This window comes from Fistularia commersonii, chromosome 21 (assembly GCF_037954325.1).
Source record: "Fistularia commersonii isolate RoL2024-O1a breed Wild chromosome 21, RoL_Fcom_v1.0, whole genome shotgun sequence".
Taxonomy (NCBI): Eukaryota; Metazoa; Chordata; class Actinopteri; order Syngnathiformes; family Fistulariidae; genus Fistularia; species Fistularia commersonii.
This window is the reverse complement of record NC_141304.1, coordinates 9,968,512-9,984,608: the sequence shown is the minus strand read 5'-3', so window position 1 is coordinate 9,984,608 and position 16,097 is coordinate 9,968,512. Positions and strand designations below refer to the sequence as shown.

The 16,097-nt window shown below is 40.4% G+C and overlaps 2 protein-coding genes and 1 non-coding gene across 3 annotated transcripts; all 3 read right to left on the bottom strand.

Annotated features, from left to right (window-relative positions):
• Positions 1–956: 956 nt before the first annotated feature.
• Positions 957–3,937, bottom strand: LOC147222241 (uncharacterized). The gene is made up of 2 exons (XM_086169018.1): positions 3,635–3,937; positions 957–1,968 (listed from the first exon to the last, which is right to left on the bottom strand). Exons 1-2 carry the CDS (start codon positions 3,819–3,821, stop codon positions 1,187–1,189), a joined length of 969 nt encoding a protein of 322 aa, XP_086025144.1. The 5' UTR covers positions 3,822–3,937; the 3' UTR covers positions 957–1,186.
• Positions 3,938–5,325: 1,388 nt separating this feature from the next.
• On the bottom strand, positions 5,326–14,513 carry zc3h11a (zinc finger CCCH-type containing 11A). Its single transcript, XM_086169012.1, has 16 exons — positions 12,938–14,513; positions 12,570–12,711; positions 12,353–12,472; positions 11,609–11,732; positions 11,317–11,496; positions 11,124–11,189; positions 10,812–11,015; positions 10,635–10,706; positions 10,439–10,537; positions 10,280–10,342; positions 9,658–10,185; positions 9,451–9,521; positions 8,854–9,361; positions 8,062–8,234; positions 6,980–7,182; positions 5,326–6,477 (listed from the first exon to the last, which is right to left on the bottom strand). Exons 2-16 carry the CDS (start codon positions 12,621–12,623, stop codon positions 6,258–6,260), a joined length of 2,685 nt encoding a protein of 894 aa, XP_086025138.1. The 5' UTR covers positions 12,624–12,711; positions 12,938–14,513; the 3' UTR covers positions 5,326–6,257.
• Positions 12,190–12,311, bottom strand: LOC147222240 (small nucleolar RNA SNORA26). The gene has a single exon (XR_015107825.1). It is a non-coding gene; the product is annotated as a small nucleolar RNA SNORA26 (small nucleolar RNA).
• Positions 14,514–16,097: the final 1,584 nt, after the last annotated feature.

Genomic DNA, 16,097 nt, shown 5'->3' with positions numbered 1-16,097 from the left:
AGCGCGTTTTGAGCTGAACTGGATGCAGCCAAATGTTATTGTAGTTTATTCCACCTGCTGTGAAGAAAAACACAAGCCAACCACTCAGTCAATTCCTCTGGGATATTAATTAAAATTAGGAAAACAGTCTGCTGTTTTAATAAAATGCAAATGTTGCTCTAGATATCTGGATAATCACATCAAGTTTTCCGTCCCAAAAATATTGTTTTCATAAATTCCAGAATAATGATTGTATCGACTTGGCTTTGTGTCTATGAATATCTTCAAGAATGTATGAAACTATAAAACGTATTAATTTATTTTGATATCAAAGATTGAGGAATACTTATTTTTAATATAAGCAAACATTGTTTGAGGTTTGTCTAAGGTTCTCTTTTCATTTCATACTTCACTGCAGTGTTTTCTATGTTGGGAGACAACATTTTTTTTTAAAACCTTATATTGTTGTGTTAATTGGCACAGTGGTCTGCACTTTCAACAGACAGCTAGAGGTTTCCTGGTTCGATTAAACCTAAGTTCTCTAAGTCCTCACATTTTCCTCAAGCCTGCATTGGTTCTCTGAGTTCTCTGTTGGCAACCTACAGTATGAAAGCAGCAAGTAAATTAAATGAAGACTCCAAATTGTCTGTATACATGAATGAGAGTGAATAGTTAAGTCTCTGTTTTGCTCTGTGATTGAAAGGTTAACTGTCCAGGATTAATCCTGCCTCTCACCAAACATCAGGTGTAGGTGGCTCCTGCCACCCCATGTGCAGGATAAGCACTTAATAAAAAGTAACTGAACAATTGTATAAATAACTATTGATTGCTATTTTGTTTTTGTCTCCTTTGCCCTGAGTATCTGAACTCTTTCACAGCTTTACCATGTATCACACCACCCAATTACATGAGCAAAAGTTAACATGACCTCCGGCGTCAATAAATACACACAGGGGATAAACTCCTGTTTACTTCCATTTAATGATGATAATGACGGAAACAAACCGCTGAGAAATCAGAGTATCCCCAGTGTACATGTGAATTTTTGTACACAATGCAACACCACAATGCAGTTTGCACCAAAATGTCCTTTAATGCCTTTTGATGTGTGTTCCACAGCACAATGGAGCAAGATGCACATTTTTTTATGGCACAGAACAGACAAGACACATCAGGGTTATTGTACAGTTTGAGGCTTGGGTGCGGTTTAGGTTGCCTGGGGGTTCCTTGGGTGCGGCGCTCTGCTCCAGCTGGCCCTTTCTCTGGTGTGGAGCCTAAAATGGGTGTTCAGGTGTGCCGATTGGTTGAAGCACTTCCCGCAGACGTGGCAGCGAAAGGGCTTCTCCCCTGTGTGGATGCGGTGGTGCCTCTTTAGCATGCTGACGGTAGTGAAGCTCTTGCGGCACACAGCGCAGCTGTACGGCTTCTCCTTGGTGTGCCAGCGCATGTGTACCTCCAGCTGGCAGGCAAAGCTGAAACTCTTCCCGCACTCCTTACAGCTGTGCCACCTTTGCTTGCTCTGGTTGGGGTGGGAAGGACGGGGGGGTGGGTGTTTGAGGGATCGAACATTCTTAAGCTGTGCTGAGGGGACACTCTGTTTGCTGTTGGAGCAGAGAAAGGCTCTCTGTCCAACACATCCTGATAGCTCTGCTTTTGGAGTCTGACCTCCCGGGTCCCCATGAGTCCCTCTGTCTGATCCAGCATGCAGAGGGGAGGACAAGCAGCCAGCCAGAGGGAAGCTCTCCTTGTCAGTGTCTGTCTTCACCTCCTGGGATGTTCGAGCAGGAGATTCGCTCGCCCTGATGCACGCTGTCTGAACCGGCCTCTGTGGTGGTGGTTCCTCTGTGGTGTCTCCTTCATCATGGGAGCAATTGATCTGAACATGTCTGAAGTTGGGTTCTTGCTTGACTTGCAGCTGTAGCTCCGATCCACTCCTCCATTCCGACTCACACAACTGCTCCTCCTCCTGGGGATGGACAGACTGAGCCTCTGGAGAATGACACACAAGGTAAAGAATCAAGCGCTTTATTTTCAGGCTCTACGATCTTTGCCTAAAAATGCATCTCCTTTAGAAATAATTATAAATATGTAACTCCATCTTCAAAATATGATTCCATCACAGAAAAAAATTTGATTGTAAAATTTCAAAGGCATTGGTCTTTTATACAATGACAAAATCCTGGATCAATATGACTATGCATGGTCAAATCTGACATTTGCCTGTGATAACAAGGTATAGCTGAGCACTGCAAAAAAATTGGCCATTCGCAAGTATATCAAACATTTTGACTGAACTCTCTGATATGACAAAAAAACACATTGGCATTTCAACATAATTTTGAAGCTTTCATTTTCATTTATTCTTAACTAAGTAGTTGTATAAGTACAGGTATGAACCAGAGCATTTAGTTGAACTATCTCCCAACCTTGAGCGGGGGTTGCATTTTTCGCATTCCTCCTTATGTCCCTTCATTATTTTATTTATTTTCTGAATATTAAAGCTATTGTTGTATCATTTAAGCTATTACCATGTAAATGTCAGTGCCGCTGTTAATAAAAGTAATCGAATATTTATTCCTGCCCCGCCCAACACTCATACACCCTTCTGTCTCTAGCACACTTTAGCTTTCTATCTCCCTGCCCTTCTCTCTCGCTCTTTTTCTTTTTACCCCAACTGGTAAAGACAAGGCCGCATACATTGCGCTTGGATCAGTCTAAAGTTTCTCCAAGGCATTTTTTCCTCACCACTGTCACCAAACACCGGCTCACAGGGGAATGTTGGTTTTCTGTAAATCATTTAAAAAGTATGGTCCAGACATGCCCGACATGTAAAGTGTTGTATTGTTATTGGCTCTCTATATATACACACACACATATAGATAGATAGATGTATATGTATGTGTGTGTGTATATATATAAAATCTGACTTAACTTGATGTACCGCCATATTGCTAGTTTGGCCCCGAGCTCTGAAACTTTTTTTTCTTTTAAAAACAATGAATCAATGAAAACATTTAAAACATCCCATTAGGTCTTTAAAAGTCTGGGATTTACCAATACTGGCAAGAGATGTTTTTGGTTTTTGTTGTTTTTTTTTCCCCACACTTTAAAAACAGACTACCTGTTTGGCTGGAAGCTACGATGAGCACTTTCTTGACAACGGAAGAAAAGATAAATCTGGATATTCAATTAAGACTGTGCAATTCCTCTAACATATTAAGAGATCTTCCAATCTTTAAGATAACACTTTTAAAACAATTAAAACATGCGACATCTGATCCCCTTCTATTATTGGGGAATTTCTTCAAAATTCTGCCTCCTTTAGATCCTTTAGGTGCACTGCTTGCATTGTAATCAGTCAAATCATGGAGACAAATTTAAAAGGAAATGGTTTCAACAAGGGTTTTGAGTTTTCGTTTTGTTTACAAGTCTGGCCTTCAAACGTTGTCTCGGCATCCCCTGTCGCTGCACGTCGATGACTGCTGTTATGATAAAGGATCTGCTGCTGCCTGTGTGACTGAATTGTCAAGGGTTCACGCAGTAAATGGGCTAAAAAGTAGGGGAGGCGCAGGCAACCGGTCGATAAGAGGGAGGGAGCTTCCACTGGAAAGGGAAACATTTCGGCGGACGTTTGAACCGCAGTCCTTCCCCTCACCTGGCTGCAACAGGAGTCGTTGGACAGCGACATTGAGGAGCCGTTTGAGCCGCTCGTTTTCCTCCTTGGAGCGCAGGATTTCGCGCTGATATTCCACCACCGTGTCTTTAACGGCGCGGAAAATCTCCTGGGCGGCCGCCGTCAGCCTGTCGTTGAGAAATACGTTCAGCAGCTCCAGTTTGGTCATGTTTTCTGAGGCTGTCTCCGGAGGCGGAACGCCCTATCTGTTTACATCCACTAGCCCGGAAGTAGAAATATACCGGCTTTTAGGTCGTGGTCGGACAGTGGCATTCGCATGCGCGCCCTCTACCGGACGGGAGGAAGAACTGCATCACCTTGCACTGCAGTTGGTCCAGAACAGGGGTCGGCAACCCGCGGCTCCGGAACCGCATTCGGCTCTTCCATCCTTACACTGCGGCCCCGAGTGGCTTGGGAAAATAAATTATAATTTTTTAATTGATGTATATCTTATTTGTGTTAGTCCCTTTTTTTTAAATTTAGTTCTAAGTTGGACGATTATTGTGATCTTGAAAAAAAATTAAATTATATTCATAATTTTTCGCCGCTCAAAATAAATGTCACACTTGCAGAGGCCGGTATAACCGCCAGCCGGTATAGTCTCGATTTGCAGAATAAATATATATGAAGACATTTTCCAAATATTTATGTTTTATTGTTTACTGACACTGATTTTTTTTCCCAATTTATTTTAAAAATTCAGGTCGAGGCTGCGCTACACGCTCTGAAAGCCCAAAGCTCAAAATGTTCAAAATGAGTTCATTCCATAAATAAACTTTAATTTTCTCTGTAGCATTTTGTGGATTTCATAGGCAGCACACTACACACTTGTTTATACAAAGTGTAAAGGTAATAAAAGGCATGTACAGTAGTACCTTTATTTTAGACGTCAAAAATTATTTTCGGCTCCCAGTGTTTCTTTTCCTTGGAAACCGGGTCCAAATGGCTCTTTGGGTGTTAAAGGTTGCCCACCCCTGGTCTAGAATGTCCATGACAATTAATTTCATGTTCTCTTCATTTATTCATTCATGAATTCCATGTTATCATGACTGTAGGGCGAAATACCTAAGTATAAGGCCTAATATACTGAGAAATATTATGAGGAAGGAAAACATTTTGAATATATTGTTGCTTTGCTAAACCCCAGCTCGCCAACACAGGTGACACGTGGAGCAAACGCTTTATTCATTTTCACTGTAAATCAATCTTAAGTTCTTTTCCCCAAATGATGTCTCTTGTCACTTAACACTTGGTCCACTTTACTATTTACATTACCTGTGTGAAGTTATTTATCAGTGCTTATTAAAGCCAGGTTGGCCAGTTGGTCCTGTGACATTGGGAGACCTCAGATGTTTTTGTTCACTTCTGTTTTGAAGATTACCTTTCACTGCCTGCAACTAAAACTCCAGCTGTGAGCAGCAATCTGTACGAAACTCACTGTGCTGGGAAAAGTTCCACGTAAATATTTAATTAGATATCACTTAAAAAATAATTCACCTGTCCGAGAGGGTGGGTAGATAAGAAATCATCTAAAAAAATATCCATGAATTACGGTTTTGTTCAGTTTAAACATGTCTCCATAGAGCTTTTCATTTTAAAAGGTTATTAGATCACTTGTAAGCACTTGTACTTTTAACTGAAACACAAACTATTGGGTCAATTATTGCTCAAACTGGTCAATAAAAGCATATTTTTTATTTACACAGCAGTTTTGTATAAGTCACTTATACATTAAGCTCGAGGAAGAGGGCTGAGGGCAAGGCTAAACTGTAAGACCAATTAACTGTTCGATCTTTTCTCAGACTACACTGATACAACAATGTGAACATTGAAGAAAAAAATACTGCTCCATTGACATGAAAGTGTTTATATCAAATCATATAAAGACATACAAACATCAGAAACAGTCCCTGAGGTGTCCCAGACTAGTTGTTTCAAGTTAGGCCCACTGATGGATGAACATGTTTTTTGGGGAAAAAAAATCAAATAAAAATGACAGCCACATGCAAGGCTTGTGCCCTATAGTATTAAAGAACCAGAAAATCACATTGAGTGATTGGGGGAAAAAAACATCAGACATCAGGCTGACTAATTCTTCTGTATGATCTAAACTTTAGTTAAGATCATTAAATTAATTTTAAAGGTCAAACCGTATGGACTGTTGACGGTCATGTTACATTTAAAATCACCGGTGGGAGGTAATGCAACTTTGAAAAAAGAAAAAAAAAAATCAATTTTTTTGTTTACTCTTCCCTTTGCATACACAGTATACAGATATAACTTCTCTCCAATAGAAAATGTTCACCGCTTTTGACTCTACATTTAACCAGGAAGTCTTTTCAAACTGTCAACACCTGTCTGGTTTGCTGTATTTGAAAAGTATAATTCTGATTGGAAAATGGAAGGAAAATTCTAATGATCGTAGGTGCAGAAAGTCAAGCATGAGAGAAACGGTCTAAAATGTTTAGGATCAAAAGAAGAGCCAAAGTAATTGCTGGAGGGAAAAAAAATGCAATGTCTTAAGCTCCCTGGAGCAGAAGGAAAGCCTTCCGCTTGTACATGTCGCTGCACACGGGCATGGCGAGGATTATGCTCCATGGGTCACTCAGCTGTCAATCATGTCTGACAGTTCTTGTAGCAGGTCATCCTCGCCAATGCCAGGGTCCATGTCTCCCTCCATATGATCATCTGTGAACTCATTCATAAGCTCCTCAAAGTCATCCACCGCCGAGGTGGAGGCAGTGGTGCTGGTGGTGGAGGCCGTCCGCGACGCCGCTGCACTCTGTCTCCGTGACTTGCAATGAGTAGGGGTCTTCTGGACCGGACTAAACACAAACAGACGATTGTTGGGTTTTTTTTTTGTTTGTTTTTGTTTTAATAAAAAGGACAGGTTTCCATTTTCAAGCTTCTGACAGCAGACTTCCATTAGAATAATTTTTAAGAGGCCAAAACACTAACTCATAGAGGTTTCTGTTACGCTTTTATTTAATTTCATGGTAATTCTCTTCCTTTCCAGAAAATGTTAATTTTCTTGTTATTTCAAATGAGCTTTGAGTTAATAATCACAACAATTTCCCATTTTTAAATTCATATTTAAAACGGCATTAAGGTAAGATTTCAAAGTATTAAGAGACATTTGTAAGAACAGTTCCTGTTTTCATAAGGCTTCTTGTCATATATTTTGACATGCTGGAGTGCAGAATTTTAGCAGTTAACGGGACAAAGACAACAGGCTTTACAAAATTGTTTATATGACTAAACTTGATATAGTAGTTTAATCTCTACATTAAAGTTCAACACTGAGAGAAAGCGTCTCTGGATAAATACCTTTGTGGGACTGTGCAGACCTCTCTAGAGGCAGGGAGACTCACAGCCAACTTGGTTTCTTGCCTGGAACTCTGCGTGAAGACGGGCACCATTTGGAGCTCCTCTCTCACTGGGCTGGAGCTCGTGCTGGACTCTAACAAGGTGCTGGGGCTTTGAGGAACGGCAGAGCTCAGCTGAATGTCTGCACTGGCAGATGGGAAAACCTGCAACAGCAACAAACTTACTCAAGGACATTTAAAATACACACACCGCCACTTCAGCTTAAGAACTTGGTATGGATGAGGTATCATCAGGATATTTCATAAAATAACTGATGCAATCAATGTGTTACAGTATCATGTTATTTTTTTTTAGGCTGAATGGATATGGTGGAAGTAAAATAAGCATATCACTTAAATATTTTTTCTGCTAGCCTGGTAAAACAAATTTGGTGGACGGTCATTTTCCTTGATTTATAAAAGTAGATGAAATTTGTAACATGGGAAACAAAACTGTGTTTTTAACAAGATTAATATTTCCTAGTCATATTATTTTATAGAAAACAATTTCATGTCATAACACTGAAACCGAACATTCCTAGTTCGATTCCTGGCTCGTCCTAGTGTGTCGGAAGTGTTGTTGAGCATGAGACTGAACCTCCTAACTGCTACCCTGACATTGGTGGACAGCAGCCTACTGCTCATGGTTCGCTCCATGATGGCTTAATTAATGCCTCACAGGCATTAATAAAGGACAAATTATCATTAAACATTCTTTAATGTGATGCAGAAAAACAAATTTAGATATTTAGGTGCTAAATAGCTTTTTGATGTGGAGATCTGTATGGAGTCGAATATAAGAAATATTTCTCTTGTCTCTATTGTGTTTATTTTCTCTTTAATCCACATACACAAGGAAGCATTTTTAGTGAACTCCAATGAGAGCTGCAACTATTATTGTATTGCAGCTAAACCACAATGAAATTATGAAGTTCTATAAAGATGTTAGGAATTACAAAATCAGATCTTAATGTTGTGTAAAAGTGCAATTGAAAGATGAATAAATAGATAAGGGGTTTGTAACTCTATAAATGTCCTGGTTACCTGTCTGTCTTTGAAAGCAGTCTCCTGCAGTGGCTCCTCCACAACTGCAGAGGCAGTGTTCAGAGGTTTGACTGCAGCAACAGCTGACCGTTCTGCCCCCCTCCTCTTCTGGCCTGGCTTAACCTGCACCGCAGGCTTCATGACCGAAGGCTTTACATTCAGTTTGGGCCTCACTGAAAAATAAAATAAAGTCTTACAAATATAACGAAAACATGTGTTTTAGGATCTCTGTCGTGTGTGACCTAATAAGTATTCAAACAATCAGGTGTGTCTAACCCTAATTTTCAACCAGTTCAGGCAGCACTATAGCATGTCCTTCAGGCCAGATGGCAGCCAAACTTATCACTGTTCTAGTTATCAGCAGGAGCTGTTCAGGGCACCTCAGAGGCATCCTAGAAGCCACTCAACACACCATTTTGCAAAAAACCCTTGAAGTTGATTGTGAATGAAGTGGTGTCAGAGCTTAGCATACCAAGAGGGACAGAAAGCCAGGATATGTCCAGTAACTATCATCACTGGTGGCTATAGGCCAGGGGTCAATCAGACATCATTTTACAGTAAGTAATTTGAAGTTAAAAATGTTAAGTCACACTAAAATTATAAATTACATGCAGATAATCTATAAAGACTGGTCCTGTTGGATACTGATGTTGCAGAAGGTCTGGTGCTGACAGAATCGAGTGAAAGTTTGGGCTAAATCCCTCCAGTAATATAAGTTTGTGTTAACATTTTTTTTTGTGCAAAATCAAGTGGCCACAGTAAGCTGTGCTCAACCAGATGGTGGTGAGGTACCTTTGTTGTCACCTGTGAGAGTCTTCTCAGCAGCTGTGTTTTCTACAGTTGGAGACTGAGGAGCTGCTGTGGCCGGCGGACATCCTGTGTTATTGTCTAGTGCGTCACTGGAGCCACTCAGATTCTGTAAGTGTGTCTCCGGCTGCCGGGGGGAGGAGCTCTGCTTCCTGGGAGCTGAGGTTACACCTGTGATAGCTGGTGAGGCAGGTGGAGCAGTGCTTTTCTGGGGTGAGGCAGCCTTCGATTTGAAGGTGATTAATTTGCGAACAGGGCCTGAGGTGTTGGGTGGAGATGACGAAGAAACTGGTGGCGTTAGCCTGACTTTGGCTCGAATCTTCCGTGTACCATCCACTGATGGTTTGGGTGAAGGCTCTACTTCAACTGGATCTTTAGTCTGACTGTTGGAAGAAGCCTGCTCCGCCATCTCCTGCTTTCGGAGGCGTTTCTCTCGCATGATCTCCTCAAAGCTCTTCACTTTCACTGAACTGCTGCTGTTGGCAGAGCTGGGCTGAAAAGACAAAAACATTACCATCATCTTAAGTAAAGAAAAAAAAAAAAGGGGGAGAAGACAATCATGTAACGTGTCAGAGGCGCTACCTCTGGAGCAGCCGTAGGAACTTTCTGAGGCTTCTCAGTCACTTCAGAAATAATATCTGATCCGTCACCAGCTGAATATAGAAAAAACAAATAAGTATGAAATGATAATATACTTATTTTAAAATGTGACAGTCTGAAAGCTATTGAGTAACAAAATCAAGCAGGCGTTCATTTTAACTACTTAAAAGACAATCCTATACATCTTACCATGGGAAACCTGTTTCTTCATGCGAAAAAGGCGAGGCCTCTTGGTGCCATTCTCCTCTGTTTCAGAGTTTTTATTTGGAGCATCCTGGACTTGCTGAGCTTGAAGCCTCTTTGCTTTTTCCTTACGGATCTCTTCTAGGGTCTTCACTCTCACTTCATCTCCCTTTGTGAACTCAGTGTCATGCTTGACATTGTTAGGCATGTCACTTATCTTATTTGGGACTTCCTCAGCATTTTCCCTGACCTTTTTAGGTGGGCTGGGGTTTTGCTCCTGCTGGTCTTCTTGTCGTTTCTTCTTGGCATGAAGGACCTCAGAGAATGTTTTGATGTGCCCAATGAAGTGGTCCTTGCTGGCTCTCTTTAAAAGCTTGGTGTTCTTGGTGGGGATAGTTTTTGTTATTGTGGTCTCTGGGGTCACAGATGTTGGGCTCTGAGACTTCGACTTTGCAGCTTTTTCTTGCCTGATCTCTTCCAGTGTTTTGATGCGAATCTCTTCAGTAGTTTTCTTTGAGCCAGTGCTTTTCTCAGCTGTGGGAAAAGTTAAAGACAATCAATTAAAAAATATGTGGAATTGGGTTTGAAAAACTATTTTAGAGTCACTCATGCACATAGAATTTTTTACCTCCAGGAGTGGCTGCAGCAGGATCAGCAGGCAAATGGAGTCTTTCTTTGATAGATTTCAACGCTGAACCAGCAAGAAAAAAATACAAGTCATTGTTAATTCCAGAAAATTGTTTTTACAGAAATGTGTTTTTTTTGTTCTGGTTTTCACAAAACTCACATTTCTGAGGAGGCATCAATGAGTCATCGTCTTCCACCAATCTGCCCAAACGCTCGGCTAAACTCCTTTTCAATGAGATGCCTTCTCCACTGTTGACATCTGATGGGAAAAAAAACGTGAAGAGCTTCTTATCTGTGCTTCATTTGAATATATTGATCGGCATGGGTTGTTAAGGTATAACCCAAATTAAACTTACTTGGCATTATCTTCCCAAGCCGCTCAGAAACACTGCCTCTTGTTCTCCCACTTTCCTCAAAGACCTGTGGGGCTGCATAGAAAACAATGCTAGTACAGATAACAAAATATGATCAGCCCAAAAACATAGTTATTCCATAATTGCAATCCTAAACATGATTAAGAGATCGACACCAACCTGACATTCTCGACGACTCCTCTTTTTCACCATCTCTGGCCCGATAAATGGATGGTCGAAAAAACGACTGGATGTTTTCTTTCTCTCCATTTGCAGTAGATTCAGCATTTTGGATGGGATAATTAGCTTTCTTCATGCTAGCTTTCAAGGCCTTTCTCAACCGGATCTCCTCCAGGGTGCTCACTCCAAAATTAAGTGAGTCATCTGTTGAGGACCAACATGAATGAAAATGTCACACTAAACAAAACAGTGATTCCATAAAAGGTCCTTATGGGAGTGTTAGGGGAATATTTCTATTTGTCTCAATCATACCTGATTTGGGGAGCTTTCTTGGCGACGGGCCAATTTTGCCATCTTCTCCCTCTTCTGAGAACTGATCTGAAAACAGACAAACAGAAGATAGACATTGGGATGGGTAGGAAAAGTAAAAAGGCAATGAGCACAAAGTCTGGAATTCAGAGATATAATAGTAACTTTAACATCAGTGCAATAATGTTTATCTCACCATCTTCATCCTCATCATCATCTGTCGGATTGATCACCACTGGTGGATGGGTGGGGCTCGGTACTGGCTCCTGGCCCTCTGTCTTAACGCCTCTCAGCTGGGGGTTAGCAACAGTGGGGAGAGGAGTGGCTGGCAGTGGCACTGGCTCTTCCTGTGGTTGTTCCTCATTTTTGTTTAGACCTTCGAGAGTATCACTGATTGTTAGACCTCAACTTTGAAAAGGGGAGTGAAAAATGTGTAAAATAATTACATTAAAATTTTCCAGGCATCGTCTTTGACCAAGGCCACTTACTTTTGTCAGGTGGGAAGTAGATGCTGTCAATGTAGCGTGGCCTCTCATGGAAAAAGGCACAGTGACGCTTCTGGCAGCCAGCCAGTTGGTTCTCCCAGTAACATGGTATCTCCTTGCGCTTTTTCTGTTTATAGAAATGAGAGCATGCATCAATATTGGCTGATCTGATAGATTGCATCCACATTACTTATTCAACTTACTTTCAAAGCCTTCATTGAAAATGTTCATGATTTGAGTTTTATTCAATTCTTATAAACAACTAGCATTCTTTTTTCCCCCAAATAATCTATTTCTATTACACAAAATAGCCATGGCAAGCTTGTGTTGATATAATTTTGAGCACAAAAATATTAAAACCCCTTGATTTTATGTCTTCTAAGCTGAAAACAAATAGAAACTTGAAAAAATGTACAGCTTTTCCTTGTAATGCAGCGTTCTATCAGGTTGTTCTTAACCCTCTCAGGCTCAAATTAAGTTGTGGTGTAATTAGCTAAGTAGCATTTAGCTGTCGCAAATCTGCAACATCTGCCTGGAGAGGGTTAACTGGCAACAAATGTTGACATCCTTAGAGAAATCTAATTTAATGTTCCTCCAGTCAATTCCAGAGACAGGAATGGAGCTCCTGCCACTGGGTTGTCAGGGAGACTTTCTTCTATCCTTCATTAATGGCCACTTAAAGACACCAACAGCCTCTAGAGGGCAAAGCGTGAAGGAGATATTCCTGGGCCTATGGATTACACTTACTGTGATCTCCATGTGACGAAACTTGCAGACAGTCCGGAAGCAGCGCCCCTCTTGCCAGAGGTTGCAGACAGTTTCATTGCCCATAGCGGCTTCACAGTGTCTGAAAGGGCAGGTGTCTCCCTATAAGCAAAAAGACAGAAATCAGTCAACACTTAACACTACAGTGGTTACATCTATGAGCATAGGATATATACTTTCTGTGGCCAGCAGTACTTACTTTAGTGCAGGTGGAGTAATAGTAGAAGTAGCAGTCGTCTCCATGGTTGTTCATAGCTAGGATGGTATGCGTCTTGATTGGCGGAGAAGGTTACCACCTTAAATCCAGCAGCTGGTTCTCTTCAGGGCCAACAGGATTCCCCCTGACAACAGAGAGCACATCTTTGCATGAAAGAATGTTATAACTTACATGAATGAAGAGGAATATCAAAGAATTTACCAATATGAAATTTAATTAATACATCAATAGGATTAATCAATTATATTTTGTGGTTGATACTTCAAATCATACTACTGTCAACTTAAATAAAATATCTAAAAAAGTAAAATAAATGGGTCAATGTGTTTTCTAGTAAAGGTCACTGTTACCTGAGGTGGCTCAAGAAGTTATGTCCTCTTGTGCAGGCTGCTGATGGGGTGTCACCGTGGCAATATGGAGTCCTGAAGGAACACTTGATCCATGAGATAAGAGGAAAAGGGGAGTGGGTCGCCCAGAGCCCTTGTCTTCCTACGACAGCCCTTCTCTGAGACTCTTTGTGACACCTTCATCTCCACTGGACTGCTAAAAATTACTGATGGTAGGTGAGAAACAGTCCTTTGGGTGGTGGTTGTTGCGTGGCTGTTTTTTTTTTTTTTTTTGTTTGTTGTTTTTTTTTTTTTTTTTTTTTTTTTTTAAACATTTTCTATTATTGGTGTAATTAATAACAGAAAGAGATGAAGGGAAAAGGATTGCCAGAAAAAAATAGATCCAAAGATGCCAACTGCAGGATAATGGGTAGGGGAAAAAATCTTCTTCTTGGGTATGGTGATATTTTGCCATTTGGTGACACTCAGGTGGTGAGATGGCAGAACAAATGACCAGGATTTTCAGGCTTCTAGATATTTTCTGCTGAATATCAATGGTGAGCAAGGTCTTCTGCCCTTCTGCATTCTCAGCGGGCGGATAAGCTATCCATATCCAGGATCCCCACAAAGGGCCAAGAAGCTGGATTTAAACCTACAAATCAATCAAAAACACTCCCGCGGGAACTGAAAAAAGGGTTATTTGGAGACATATAATTGCACACAAATACAAAGAACCACACATAGGATATCACATAAAGAAAGAAATGTGCCCAATAATGACAGGTTTGTGAACTAGGGTCACACTTCACTGTCAACCCATGTTCATTTACTGTGTCTATAGTAACTATTACACAATATATATTCAGGCGTCCATATCTCGATTTCTTATCTGGGATAGACAAAGAGGGCCCGTCTCCCCAACCATAATACTTACAAACAACTTTGCCTTCCATCTTAAGGGAACAGGTGGTCAAAGACGCAAATTGCACAAATTTACATGTAAAGTTCGAGATAAAAGTGATTTCCAACGCTCATAGCCAGTCAAATATAATTTATCCACAAGAGTTTACGGAACGTTACGGAGTTAAAAATTCGAGAATCCGATTACGTGATTTTGGCATTTTTAAACGGAAGGGAAATTTAACACCAAGACAGGAGAGTAAAATAACATACTTACTTGTGTAACACAAGAGGCCAAATACTAGTTGGAATGAACTACGAGTTACTTCTCGTAGTGATGAAAATACATTAAACTGTACAATCGTGGGGCTAACTATAGTCAGAATAGCTAAAGAGGTATATTATGTACTAACACTTGAATCGAGCGGTTTTAGGTTATTTATTCGCACATGCTCGAAAATAGAGGCCTACGTTCGCAGTTTATGGCAACCTCAACGTTACCGTTGGTTGAACGTTACCGGAAAGTTAGAGCAAACGGTGAGATTTGAACAAGACACACATTCGAGAAAATACATATAAACAAAAAACACTGTATAAATTACCAGTTTCTGTGTTTTAAAAGGTTTAAGAATCATGAAATGAAGACACTTCGTCCAGGTTTACTGCATGTCCCACTCGGACTAAAGCAAAATGGCGGCGCAGAATAAAAATACAAGGTTGTCAGGAAGCAATGTTTTTTTTTCCCAGCATCGCCGAGGGAAGTCCCACCCTGCTTTAATGTGATTGGCTAAAAGTGGACGGACGACGCTACAGTTTCTGTGCTGTTATTGGTTAACAGGTAGAGACTAGCCACCCTACTGTATGATAGGAAAGGTGTCTGCCAGTCATGATCAAGCCGTTAGCTGTCCGATAGAGTACTTTCCCAAAGGAAATTATAATTGAAGCTGTAAATTTGTTTCTTGAAAAGACAACCAATGAAATGGTCGTAGGACAAATTGCCATCTACTACTTACTGCTGGTTTGACGGTCAAGCGCGGTGGTTGTTCAGAGGAGGTCGATCGGAAGTCAGTTATGACGTCACACATGAAATGACGCCATCCCCCCCCCCTCCCCTCATTCCCCGCGCCCGCGGGTAGAATGATTGACACGCCTTTATTTATACACAGCGGGTGTGTCCGAACGACAGGCAACAAAACAAGTCACTAATCTTCAATTTTGCCCTTTTGTTTGCTTGTTAAATTCCCTTTTCTCAGTATTTGCAGACTATGAGCTTTATAAAACATACAATTTACAAAGAGAAATAATAAAATAACATGGTTTGGTAAGGCAAATGTGGTTTACAAGTACTACCATAGCAAATTCAGAACATTTTAAACTACATTTAGTCGGAAATAGAAAATAATTAGATGGAAAAAATGAACAGGACGGCCAGAATGTTTGTTCAGATTTGAAGTGTAACACTTAAGAAATAATTATTCTTTACATTCGTTAATCCATTTGATTTAAACAAACATCCATGTCACCAATGACATTACAAACAAATTTACATGAAAAACGCCATACTTAGTTCTAATGAGCATTTAATGGATGGACAACGATTTGCTCCTCTTTAACAGGAACATCATGACAAAGAGAAACTAACTTCTTGAGAAATGTCATCTGATCGAGGTATCAATTTCAATGTTTAAAATGTCAGAAATACAAAATGAAGAAAACAGTACAGTGCTTTTTTTTTACAGTGGATAACATTAGATGTGATGTATGTCAAGATTAAGATTTTTTCCATTTGCATCTAAGTGTTTTGGTGAAAAGAATATCTCTACAATTTCATAAGATCTTCGTTCTTATTATCTTAATCCTATTTCCAAGTTGCATGTCAAGTGTAATTCTATTCTATGTGCACACATCCTCAGATGAAAATGGCATCTTCTTCTGTTCATTTAATGTTTGTTTCGTCAATTATTACAACTCAAGGAGTGATGAATACAGCTTCTCTGAGTCTGCTCAACATACTCCATGCTGGCTTGCCACAATATTTGCAGGACATACGCATTACAAAGTGAAAGGGCTAATTATCTTATGGAAAGTCAAATTAGAATAGATGTACTGGGGTTTCATTGGGAGTGGGGCATTCTCTGAATTCGAATGCTGGATAGTTTAACACTGTGTCCAGCCCAAATTAAGCAGGAACACAGGCACAATAAAAGTTTATCAAAGTAAACAAAATACAGTTTAGCGCACCAATCTTTGATTTGAAGGCGATGGGGTGGATGGACAAAGTTCT